Genomic DNA, 13,566 nt, shown 5'->3' with positions numbered 1-13,566 from the left:
TTGAAATAAAATAGTTCTGATAAATTTATTAAAAAAAAAGCTTAAATGGCCACTGTCCCCTCAACAAACTTGGCCTAAATGAATAGTGTAAATCAATCCCAATATGTAGTAGGTGTAATAATAATATTAGCAAATACCTACAATTTGAAATCTGTTAAAGTTTTTCTGATTCTCTGTGTCTCTTTCTTCATGTGCAGGCATTGCAGGACCTTAAGTATCCATGGTTACGACCACTTGGTAGTGGTTGTAACCATGGATACCTAAGGTCCTGCAATGAAGAAAGACCTAGAGAATCAGAAAAACTATACTACATTTCTCATTGGAGGTAATTGCTAATATTATCATTATTACACCTACTACATATTGGGATAGGATCTTGGAGATGGGAATACCCCTTTAAGCATAAGGGGCCGATTCATCAAGACTGGAAATTACGCACGCCAGTCTTAATGAAGGGCATGCCTTTTAATGAATTTGGTGCAAATTCTCAGTGCCGTTCGCCACACTAGAAATGCTATTTCAAGCCAAAAGTCACAATTTTTCCGCTATGCAAAAATTTGTGACTTTTTGAAAAAAGTGTTTTACGCCGGCTTTCTAGCAAAAACACTTTGATAAATCGCCCCCAAAGTGCCCAAAAGCACAGCCTGAGCCATAGAGGAAAGATAGTAAAGAGGAAGGAGTCTAAGGGGTAACATTTCTCCTTGTAGAGAGTGACAAGCCAAGCCTGGCATGTCAGAGTGAGGAGACTTATAGGCCATGCACACTCCTCTGAGAAATTAAATATGCAAATTGCCTCTTCAGAGAGCAAGAGGACAAGAACTCTAGCGCCACCTATTGGAAGCAGCCATTCTATAAGTCAGTATCAACTCTTTAACGATCCTTGCAATATGACTTAGGATAAAAGCCAAACCAGAATCTCAATTTGCAGACATGGTATTTCGGGGTGCTGCCCCTCACCAGTGCAAAGAATGATGATATCTGATTTGGTTAGGTGAGAGGCGCTGGACTGGGGTCTAAGGGGTATCGTTTCTCCTTGTGTAGAGTGACAAGCCAGGCCTAGCATGTCAGAGAGAGGAGACTTCTAAGCCATGAATGCTCCTCTGGGAAATTAAACATGCAAATTGTCCCTTCAGAGAGGAAGAGGACTAGAATTCTAGCGCCACCTATTGGAAGCAGTGAGGAATTCTGAGGACCGGGTGGTGGTGGTGGGGCCCGCTAAATACTGGAGAAGGCACTGGCACCGCTGCAGCAAACAAGGTGTTGTTAAATCTGTATACGGGTATCACCATCATCCTGTTATATATCACTGCCTGCTTCTTAATGAAGCGTCTGCTACAATTACAAGCATTCACCTTCACCATTATCACATTCCTATAATCTGGCACAAACAACCCAAATAAAAGCAATTCTGCCAAAACCGCCCTCCCCGTTATTTGTGCAGCACATGCCAGGCATTCCTCAAGTTCTGCGTTTTACAATGTCTGGAGGAATGATCATAAAAAAGGCGACTGTGCATAATAGCATTACTCCACTAAATGCAGTAGGTCCATATATCACCAATACATCAAGTAAAGCAGCCAGGAGTGTAACTGTAGAGGGTGCAGAGGTGGTAATTATACCCAAGGTCCTAACACTTCGTCCTCACCAACAGTTTATGTAGAAGAAGGATGATGAAGTCCTGCCTCCAACCCTGCCCAGGAGCTCACTGAACCTCCCAGTACCACCCCTGAGCAGCCCAGGAACTCATTGATCCTCCCAGTGAAGCCCCCGAGCAGCCAAGGCGCTCTCCCAGTACCGACCTCTAGCAGCCAAGTAGCTCACTGACCCTCCCAGTACAGACCCCGAGCAGCCAAGGAACTCACTGACCCTCCTTGTACTGCCCCCAACCAGCCCAGGAACTCATTAACCCACCCAGGAACTCACTGCTCCTCCCAGTGCCACCCCCATGCAGCCAAAGAGCTCACTGACCCTCTCAGTACAGACCCCGAGCAGCCAAGGAACTCCCTGACCCTCCTTGTACTGCCCCCAACCAGCCCAGGAACTCATTAACCCGCCCAGGAACTCATTGATCCTCCCAGTGAAGCCCACGAGCAGCCAAGGAGGTCTCCCAGTACTGACCTCTAGCAGCCAAGTAGCTCACTGACCCTCCCAGTACAGACCCCGAGCAGCCAAGGAGCTCACTGACCCTCCCGGCTCCGCCCCCGAGCAGCCAAGGAGCTCACGGACCCTCCCAACTCCGCCCCCGAGCAGCCCAGGAACTCATTAACCCACCGAGGAACTCATTGATCCTCCCAGTGAAGCCCCCGAGCAGCCAAGGAGCTCTCCCAGTACTGACCTCTAGCAGCCAAGTAGCTCACTGACCCTCCCAGTACAGACCCCGAGCAGCCAAGGAACTCATTAACCCACCCAGGAACTCACTGCTCCTCCCAGTGCCACCCCCGTGCAGCCAAAGAGCTCACTGACCCTCCCAGTACCACCCCCGTTCAGCCAAAGAGCTCACTGACCCTCCCACTACCACCCCCAAGCATCCCGCTATTGGGTTGGTTTTAGAAAATTCTGGACAGTGTCGGCAAGTTTTCTTTAATAGTTGGGTTCAATAAATTTTATATTTTCAAAGTTCAGACTTATGAACGCAACAAAAACAAATCTCTACACTAATGGCGGAGGGCGACGACGTCCCATAAATGGTCAAGATGTGATTACTGCTTTTAGGATGGATACACGTGTAGATGTAATACACTGCAGCAGAGATTATGTACGGCGGGCGGGGCAGGACGCGTTTCGGCTATTATGTCTTCTATACGGAGTCAGCTGGCTGTAATTAATACCCGTGACGGGAATCGCGGGGTTACATTTTTGTGGTCGATGTACAGAATGCCGACATTTAACTGCGATGCCCCATAAACCACAGGATTTATGAGATTTGTGTGATGCAAGGGGCCGTGTATTCAACGTTGAAAGTCGTGGGGTAACTAAAGGGGTCATAGACAATCAGTGGTATATGCTGTAGATTCAGGTTCCATCAACAGTATGGGGGTCCCGTATGCTGCCCGGCGACCACTGACCCCTATCAGGAGACAGGATGGTTGGAGTTAGGGACACAGGAGCGCTCCTTGCTTCATAATACTCCCGGCACTGAGTGAAGTCCATAGGAGCTGCCGGACCATCCTGTGTCCTCTGCTGTGAACCTAAAGGTGAAAAACCTCAGTTTTCACGTGTTACCTAACAGCTACGTGTAGAAAGCTGCGGCCGTCCATTGCCAGAACCAGATCATCTCTCATTACACATCCACTAAATCCAGATTGCTGTAACTCGGTATATAATTCCCCCGAGCTCACACCGAACACAAGCAGCTTTGTTGTCAGGACATTCAGACATGTAGGTGCTACATATCACAACTCCCCGCAAAACACTGACTACTCCACAGGTAGAAAAGGTGCCGAGTCTATGCAAATATCATAAAAAGTCCTGTATTTTGAGCTGCACTCACTATTCTGCAGGTGCAGTCACTGAGTACATACATTACATTACTGATCCCTGTACTGATCCTGAGTTACATCCTGTATTATCCTCCAGAGCTGCACTCACTATTCTGCTGGAGCAGTCACTGTGTACATTCATTACTGATCCTGTACTGATCCTGAGTTACATCCTGTATTATACTCCAGAGCTGCACTCACTATTCTGCTGGTGCAGTCACTGTGTACATACATTACATTACTTATCCCGAGTTACCTCCTGTATTATACTCCAGAGCTGCACTCACTACTACACAGATTCATTCACACAATTAGTAAGGGAGCCAGTGGCGGTCACTTACGCTGTTTTGCCCTCGCAGTCCAGCTTGGTGGCCACCACTCCTTTCTTCCCCAGCAGAGCTGACACTTTGTCCAGTTCTCCATGGTCCACGGCTTGCAGCAGACGCTCATCATTCTTGTTCCACTCATTAGTCTACAACAGAAGATTGGTTCGTTAAGGGCTATCACAATCCGTATAATCCACTCACTATATACAAGGCTGCATGTACCTGACACCCAACACAAATCGCTATAACATAGGGGAGCTCCGCAGTGATGAAGTCCATGGCGGCAGTGCTAGGTGAGAGCACGGATCGCAAGCACTGCGCAGCATTTCCATACATTACTGGACATACATAATGCAATGAAGGCAGCACAAAGCACATAAGGAAAGATACTACAAGAAGTGAGTGCAGCTGTCTCCTGAGATGGGCCTGTATGTGCTGACAGCCGGCCATTACACATACCCCATAAGTGAACCTCCAAGGCAGCTCCAGCATAATGGCTATGTAAGTGAAGGCTCCACAGTATGCCAGAAATCTCTAATGCTCGTTGATGAGAAAGTCCTGATAATAGTTCCTACATTTACACATACATACCCCAGTAAGTCAAGGGGTACTGTAATGGGCACCGTACACAGGGCAATGTGGCACTCAGTATTATGGAGACACTATTGTATAGGTGCTGTGTCTGCTCCAGTTATAGGGACATAGGTCTGTCATTTTTATGGTGGTAATGTGTCTGTTGCTGGTTTGGGGGGCACTGTTGCTGGTATGAGGGCAACATGGCTGTTCTTATATGGGGCACTGATACAGTTACTGTGTCCCTATTCCAGGGGCATTCACTGTGATGGGGCCACTATGGTTTGTCACTATTATGCAGGATTTTTTTTAGATATCACCGTTATGGAGGCACTGCTGATGATACTGCTATGGGGGGGCACCATGGATGTCACAGTTATGGGAGCACACTGGATGTCACTATTACGGCGGCACTGTTGATGCTCCTGCTGTGGGTCCACTGTGGATGTCAGTGTTATGGAGCCATCTATGGATGTAATTGTTAGGGGAACACAGTAGATGCCACTGTTATGGGGGCACTGTGTATGTCCCTAATTTAAGAGATACTGTGACCATCACTTTTTTTGGGGGGTGGGAGGTCTGTACTGTGGATGTCACTACTATGATGTACATTATATACTCATGTAGATGTGTATATTTGTGTGTTATGTATGTATGTGTGTATGTACGTACGTATTTATGTGCCACGGGGGATGTACTGGGCCCCTAATGTCTCTTTCCCCCCTGGATGACACTCAGCAGACCCCTCTCTCTTTCAGGAATCTGTGCCGCTTCAGCTCGTGAGATGTTCCTGCTCATTTGCAGCCGTCACCTCACAGCTGAGATATCGTCCCATTGTTCTGATGGATGTTAATAACATATGGTATACACAGGCCTAATGTTCCCATTAAAAGGCTGTAATGTCAGAATGTCCCAATGAACGAAGGTCCTAAACTTCCAGCAGAACCACTATCCAACCGGATAATCTGGGAAAACTCAGCGACGACTGTTTGCAGCCAGAGTTTTGGATGTCATCTTGTTACAACAAGTATGGGATCCCCATAAGTAACACAGCAGATAAGCAAAAAAGTATACTTGTCAACTCTATGAAAATGTTTGGGAGATTCTCGGAAAAAGGAGAGACCTCCCAGACTCCTGGAAGTGCTGACGAATCTCCAGTGTGCTGCCAAATCTTCCTCTGGATGGTATCTTTTGTGGAGGGATCATTCCCTATAAAAGGTGGCATGGCTACAGGAACAAAAAAAAAAAAAAAAAAAAAAAAAACCACCATCTACACCACTCGTCCACCTTCTACTAATAATGAGATTACTCTGCTCATCCTGCCTCATTCTATACAGCAAAGCTTGGTTTTGTACAGCTCACTCATAAAAAGTGTCAGTCTATTGTGTGCTGTAGTGGGAGGTGTAGTGTGCTGCCGAATCTTCCCCTGGATGGTTTCTTCTGTGGAGGGGGGTGTTCTCCATCAAGGTGGTAGGGCTACAGGAACAAAAAAACAAAAAGTCTACACTACTCGTCCACCTTCTTATGAGAATGAGATTACTCTGATCATCCTGCCTCATTCTATACAACAAAGTTTGGCTTTGCACAGCTCACTCATGAGAAGTGTCACTCTATTGTGTTCTTTAGTGGGAGCCGGGAGGTGTAAGAGCTACAATATTTAAAATATTTCAAAGGGGGGGGGGTTCTGGATTTTGATACTGATGGCCTATCCTTAGGATAGGTCATCAATATTAGATAGGAGGAGATCAGTTTTAAGCAGGTTTCGGGACAGCCAGTGTGCAGAACCAGAACATCAAGGCTAAGTACACTGTGTAGTGGACAGTCTAGGGTACTGTGGCTCAGATAACATTCACTTCAATAGGAGTAGAGCTGCAGTACCAGAGTACGACCACTACACTGTGTGTGGAGCTATGGTGTTGCAGCTCCATACTTCAGGGCTGCAGTGGGCCCTGGTAAGAGGTGATCGGGTGCTAGATCCCCCCCCAACAAATCTAATATTAGAGGACTTATGCTAAGGATAGATCATCAAAGCCCTGGACAACCCCTTTAATTCTGCCATTCTCCAATACCATCCCTCCAAACGCGACATGGTGTCCGCTAACAAATTGAATGGAAAATCGGCTCAAATTGTTAGCGGACACCATGTTGCGTTTGGAGAGCCCCTGATGTGCCTAAACAGTGGAGCTCCCCCACAAGTGACCCCATTTTGGAAACTAGACCCCCAAGGCACCTATCTAGATGCATAGTGAGCACTTGGAACCCCCAGGTGCTTCACAAATTGATTCGTAAAAATGAAAAAGTGGAAAAAAAAACACTTTTATTTTTACGGATTAATTTGTGAAGCACCTGGGGGTTCCAAGTGCTCACTATGCATCTAGATAGGTGCCTTGGGGGGTCTAGTTTCCAAAATGGGGTCACTTGTGGGGGAGCTCCACTGTTTAGGCACATCAGGGGCGCTCCTTCCCTTCTGAGCCCTGCCGTGCGCCCAAACAGTGGTTTATGACCACATATGAGGTATCAGTGTACTCAGGAGAAATTGCCCAACAAATTTTAGGATGCATTTTATCCTGTTACCCATGGGGAAATTAAAAAATTTAGGCTAAAAGAAAATTTTTGTTAGAAAAATTAAAATGTTCATTTTTTTCTTCCATGTTGCTTTAGTTCCTGTGATGCACCTGAAGGGTTAATAATCTTCTTGAATGTAGTTTTGAGTAGCTTGAGGGGTGCAGTTTTTGGAATGGTGTCACTTTTGGGTGTTTTCTGTCATGTACACCCCTCAATGGGACTTCAAATGTGATGTGGTCACTAAAAAAAATGGTTTTGTAAATTTTGCTGGAAAAAAGATAAATTGCTGATGAACTTTGAACCCTTCAAACTTCCTACCAAAATTTTTTTTTTTCCAAAATTGTGCTGATGTAAAGTAGACATGTGGGAAATGTTATTTATTAACTATTTTGTGTCACATCACTCTCTGGTTTAGCAGAATAAAAATTACAAATTAGAAAATTGCGAAATTTTCAAAATTTTTCCCATATTTTTGATTTTTTCACAAATAAACGCAAATCTTAATCGACCTAAATTTAATGCTAACATGAAGCCCAATATGTCACGAAAAAACAATCTCAGAATCGCTAGGATCCGTTGAAGTGTTCCAGAGTTTTTACTTCGTAAAAGGGACACTGGTCAGAATTGACAAAAATGCCAAGGTCTTTAGGGTCAAAATAGGCTGGGTCCTGAAGGGGTTAAAGGGACTAGACTCAATCAGGATGGAAACTTTCTATAAAAGAATAACAAAAATCAGTAGCTGAAAAGATGAAACTTCTGGAAACCAGAACAGCTTTGAAGCAGCTGTGTGTAAACCGTAGACTTGTACATTTCTATTATCCTGCCGCGTCCCGAGGAATCGACTTGTGTGGTTTCTGCCAATAAAATTTGAGCAATTTTTTGGTTTGGGAGACTTGTGTGCACATGATTTCCAGGTTTCCTCCTGCAGAAAGTTTATTTGAGGAAAGTTATTAAATGACTGAAGCCTTTCCAAGGGCTGGACCGGACCAGAAATCCAGGATGGAAGCAATTATCCAGTTACTCCGATGTTTCCGTACATACCTGCGGCGCGGACTATTTTATGGCCATGGACCATATTGAGAGGAAGCATGGCATCAATGATCATAAATAATATCTTAGGGGTCAATGTGAGCCAAAAGATCCTCAGAGGAATCCAGAGCCCACTGGGTCCTTATTGGGGTAGGAGCATATTAAACATTATATGCTTAGGATAGGCCATCTATATCCGATTGGTTCGGGGTCTTGCACCCCCATAGATCAGCTGTTTGCAGATTCTGCGGCAGTCAGAGTAAAGAGCTGGTATCGCACAGCTCCATGCACTTTGTAATGGCAGTTTTCAGTACTGCAAATCAGATCACATTCACTTTAATAGGAGCAGAGTTGCAGTACCTGAGAACGACCACTACACAGTGCATGGGGCAGTGCTATTCCGGGTCTCTACATATCCTGATGAAATGCCATCAAAATCCTAAAAAACTGATTTAATAAGTCGTGAAATGTTGCAATTCTCACACTGGTCTCTTCTGTTTTCTGCAGCTTAGCCATATAGAATGGGACAGAACAAGCAGTCATCTCATCAGAAGACGGGAAACTTCATGATTTCCCCGTTTTACTGCCAGAAAGTATAGATGAAACGGGATAATAACATATACCCACAGATCAAACTCAGACTTCTTAGTCTCTGGGGGCCTAGCAATTTCAATAGGACCGAGTTGCAATAAAAGACACAAACAAGAGGTTTTTTTCTAATCTCGTACAAACCCTTTAAAAAAGGGAGTCTACCAATGGCAGAAGTCTAAATGGCTCCAGAAGACCAAAAGATAGGACATCTGGACACAGATCTTGCCTTTTGACCAGTCAAAAAAATAAGGGGGTGTCCTTCACCATTTGTTGGCACCTTCCCTGTTAATCACACCACCCGGAAGGGGCACAGACCCCAACGAGTGTAAGCTATGTCACAAAGTCTGTGTAGACCCATCCTCTTCGTTAAAAGAGCGATAAGTCCTCCTCTCCTGGACTGGCGTGCGGTGGCATTAACTAGTCGTGGAGTCCTTTCCGATTTTTCATGTGTGATCCATTTATGTTCTGCAACCCAGTACACACTGTCCATCCTCTAAAAAGGTCTAAAGGGCAGGAACAAGAGAGACATTTTGGTCTTTTTGGTGTACTGAGGAGTTTCCTCGAGGGACCAATAAAAGGAAAATTAAAATAAATAATCCAAAACATACATGGGTAGGATTTATCAAAAGGCTTCTTGTGAGAACAGCCCCCCTCACCCACTCCCCGTTCCGTTGAGCCATGCCTATCCGCAACACCCAACTTATTCCACACCTGTTTGGCTAGGCACCAAAAATGGAGAAACTCCAGAGAAAATAGACCGTTCTTCTAATTCTCAGCTTCTGGAAACAGATAAGTCAAGGACCTATCTAACCAACTATGGACAGTTTAGTGGGGTGTAGTAGATGCAGGTCTCATCAGGAGGACCTGCATCCATCTTCTGCCCTAGACAGTCCTTCTGCAGATGTTCTACACGACACCCAAGAGTACAGACTATGTCCCAAGCGACCTCTGTCCTGATGACCAGTCACCCTTCATGGGAATCTTGTCTAGTCCTTGCATTCTTGACATTCCTTACATCTACCTGCCTTTCTTTTATCTGGATGGTAAACACGGCTCTAATAATAATTAATACCGAACACACAGGGACACTTGAGACCGGGAGGAGCCACATTCTCTGGCAGGGGTTACCTGCACTGCAAGCGGCCGGCTAAGATCCCGAAAAAAAATTCTTGGTGACAGCTGCGTAAACCCGGCAGGCAGGTCACATATTTATGGAATTAATGGATAACTAGACGAGATGCAAAAGTTTATACCCCTGGCGGACTGGAATCACACTACAGAGTGGAACATATTGTAACTGGTCCAAGATTTAAAGGGGCAGTTTACCAAACATACATTTTGCGTTATACTTTTTATATATCAGTTCCTCATAGTTTTCAAGATCTTTGCTTACTATCACTCAATATCTTCCTGCCTCCATACTTCTTTAAATATGCATATATCCCAGAGGAGCATTGCATGGCCTAAAAGTCTCCTTACTCTGGCATGTCACTCTGAACAAGAAGAAACGTTACCCCTTAGACCTACAGGTTTCTAACTTGGTTGGGGAGAAGATGGCAGGGGCCCACCAGTGTGGTGACTAGTCTCATTCCGAGCTCCTGTTTATGCTATGTTTTCACAGATATTTGCCATTAGGTAGCCTGTCACTGATTAATTCCTGGGGTTGCATGGACCTTTATGCCACAGCAGCAGAAGCGCCAACTATGGAGGAGCAGCACTTGTCCGGTTGGGGAGTTTCTCTTTTTTCTCACCTCCCCAGGTTCATTAATAAGGGGCTGTCCAATAGTGGACGTCTCTTTTAATAAACTACAAACCTATATCTGACAGTGTAGACACCTACAGAGTTTAGTCTGTAAATGATGCTGCTCTTTCTACCCCTCTCACAGAGGGAAGTCTCAGCTGAATCTCAAGCACTAAGTCACCCAGCCACCCATCAGTATGTGTCAAAAATCTTGCTTTTGTAATCTTGTCTATGTAACTGAAGTTTAGGAAAATCTACCAATGCTAGACATCACCTTCAGCTCTTACATTTGAGAGATGCCTCAATATTGAGGAGCATAATATGGTAAGTCGAGAGACAGGACTGCCAGTAATCTATCGAAATCTTAACATTTTTATACCAGATGACTGGTTATTTATCTGTATGTTATATATGACACTGTAGCTGTCAAGTGAATAATTCCTCTTGGATCATGGTCAGACGCCCCTCACCTAGCCAAACCAGTTCTCACACTTTGCACTGATGAGGGGCAGCAAACAAAAACACTGTCTGCAAATTGAGATTCTGGTTTGGTTTTCATTTTAAGCCATGAGTCAGGGCTTGTTAAAGGGTGAATATAGACTTTTAGGATTGCTACATTAAAAAGGTGGCGCTAGACTTTTAGTCCTCTTCCTCTCTAAAGAGGCAATTTGAATATTTAATTTCCCAGAGGAGCATTGCAAGGCTTAAAAGTCTCCTCAAATTGGCATGCCAGCCTTGGCATGTCATTCTCCACAAGGAGAAACGTTACCCCTTGGATTCCAGATCAGAGTGTAATCTGTAAATTAAAGGGGTTGTCCAGTACTTTAGATTACCTCCCCAATGTATCCCCCCTGGGCCCTTAAGGATTTTTGTAATTACCTTACATTGCAGAAAATGCCTGTGAGCGGCGCTATCGGTGGCTGCTCACAGGCATCACGTGACCCCCGGCTGCAGCCGGCTCTGATATCCGCTGATGTCACGACAAGTGCTGGCAGCAGCCGGGGGTCCTTTTCTTCCTGGTTCCATGGTGGATGCCAGGCTATGGGCAGGGTTACCCGCACGTCACACCCGGCATTCACCGCGCGCTCTGCCTCTCCCCTTTCATTGGGAAAGCGCGCGGTGGATACTGGGTGAGACGCGGGGGTAACCCCGCCCACAACCCAGCAGCCACCGCGGGGACCCCAGTGCCGAGTCACGCCTTACTTGTGACGTCAGCGCGGGGTCACGTGATGCCTGTGAGCGGCCACCGATAGCGCCGCTCACAGGCAGAAAAAGCAACGTAAGGTATTTGCAAAAATCCTTAGGGGCCCCAGGGGGATACATTGGGAGGGGGGGGGGGGGGGGGGGTAATCTAAAGTAATGGACAACTTCTTTAAACTGCTCTTTCTTCCCCTCTCATAGCAGGAAGTCACAGCCTGATCTCAAGCACTAATTAAATCCAGCCATTCATTGGTATCCAGCAAAAATCTTGTCTACGTAATTGAACCTTAGGAAAACTCAATGTTAGACATCACCAACCACAGATGTGACTGCACTTACCAGATGTCTCAATAGGATACAAAAAAAAACCCCCCAATAAACAAACAAAAAAAAGAAACAGAACATCATGCAGATGGATTTACAATAATCTACCAAAAGCCTAACCATTTCATATTAGAAGATGCTCCACTTTATGTATAGCTGCCATGTGAAAAGTTCAGACTCTAGTCTGTAAACGAGGCAGCTCTTTCTTCCCCTCTCCCAGCGGAAAGTCACAGCCTGATCGCCATTCATCAGAATGTGGCAAAAAAAAATCTTGTCTATGTAACTAAAGCTTAGAAAACTCCATCATCTACCACCAAAGTGACTATTTAGCAACACCCTCAATAATTGAAAGAAAAATATCGAGCTCAAGCTGCCAGTAATATATCGAATGTCTAATGTTTTCATAGGACAGGACAGTCCCCTCCTCATGTATATTTGACAATGGAGCTGCCATGTGAACAGATCAAAGCCTAATCTGTAGTAAGGCTGCTCTTTCTCCCCCTCTCCCAGCAGAAAGTCCCAGCCTAATCTCAACAATTTCATCTCGGAGCCCTGTATTCTATATTTCACCAATTTTTGCTTACTATTTTGAGTACTAACAAGCGCGCAACGTGGATCATGTAAAGCCTTGGACCTCAGCGCTCGGCATCACTATAATAATGCATTATTTTCAGATTTCGCTCCAGATAAGTGAATATTGCCATACGTCCTCAGCTGTAATAACAGTAGATATGGATGTAGTCAGCATGACTGCCAGGGAGTCTATCTCCTATCCCCGGCATATTCCAGTACATGTGGCAATGGTTTTGTAGCTTACGTCTGGAGCCGTGAATCATCTGTAACAAATGTGCTGTAATGGGTGGGGATGAGAATGGAGAAGAGCCCCTCGGAGAGCTATAACTCACAAGCAGGGAGCTCTCTAGTGACATCCAGGCTATGAAACCTAGTGGGGAAGGATGATTTACGCCAAACATTCCAGTTCAGACAAAGGGCACATTTAACACGTTACATGCCGTGAAGACATACGTGAACTCCGACACTAATGGATCCTACCAGCGAAACCAATGCCCTACATCGGAACGATGGCGCCACTATTGAGGGGAGAGCTCAAAAACACACTCCATGAGATTGCGGAGGGAATTTTGGAGTGAAATGGATGAAAAACCAGAAATCTGGAACAACGACACCACTGTTCTTAAGGAGGACACCAAGACTGTTGGCTACATATTAGACATGACCAACTGATAAGGTTCCTACTTGCTCCCTGCTAATCTTAACCACTTGGTCTTGTCTCCACACAATGCAAATGGCAGGAAATGCCCACTCTGCCAGCTCCTAGCTAAGGTGGGTCATCGAAGCGACCAGTGAGGGTCAGAGTGGCTTATTCCTGGAATTTCCGCCATGTCGATACCGGATCAGATAGGCAAAGACCAGTAGGGACCAGGTATACGTCTTAACTGGACTCGTAGGAGGATCGATGATGGTTATCACTTCTTATATTTTTTTGAATTAAGTGAGGTTAACATCTTCCAACCCCTTTTCATGAAAAGGAATTATCCAGGACATAGGGTTTTTTTTTCTATTGGGCTAAGGACATGCTAGGTGTGGGAAAGACTTAGTGCAACACAGAGGGAAGAGGGAAAGGGAGCCCAGACACTAGGGAAAGGGGGAAGTGGAGACCTCCTAGTCTGATCTGGTTTTACCCTGTCTCAACTACCTTCCATATATTGCCTCTTCA

The 13,566-nt window shown here is 45.3% G+C and overlaps 1 protein-coding gene across 5 annotated transcripts in view; it reads right to left on the bottom strand.

The window, feature by feature from the left end:
- The window catches only part of RAI14 (retinoic acid induced 14), a 143,102-nt gene that overhangs the window by 34,618 nt on the left and 94,918 nt on the right, over positions 1 to 13,566 (bottom strand). For all 5 annotated transcript variants that reach the window (XM_073681542.1, XM_073681538.1, XM_073681548.1 and 2 more), the window contains exon 3: positions 3,821 to 3,951. In XM_073681542.1, the coding sequence (XP_073537643.1) occupies positions 3,821 to 3,951 (131 nt within the window). The remainder of the gene's footprint in view (positions 1 to 3,820; positions 3,952 to 13,566) is intronic.

This window comes from Phyllobates terribilis, unplaced genomic scaffold, assembly GCF_046119375.1.
Source record: "Phyllobates terribilis strain yellow unplaced genomic scaffold, ASM4611937v1 Scaffold_1__5_contigs__length_1240528914, whole genome shotgun sequence".
Lineage (NCBI taxonomy): Eukaryota > Metazoa > Chordata > Amphibia > Anura > Dendrobatidae > Phyllobates > Phyllobates terribilis.
Note: the sequence above shows the minus strand (reverse complement) of the source record. Positions and strands in the feature narration are given on the sequence as shown.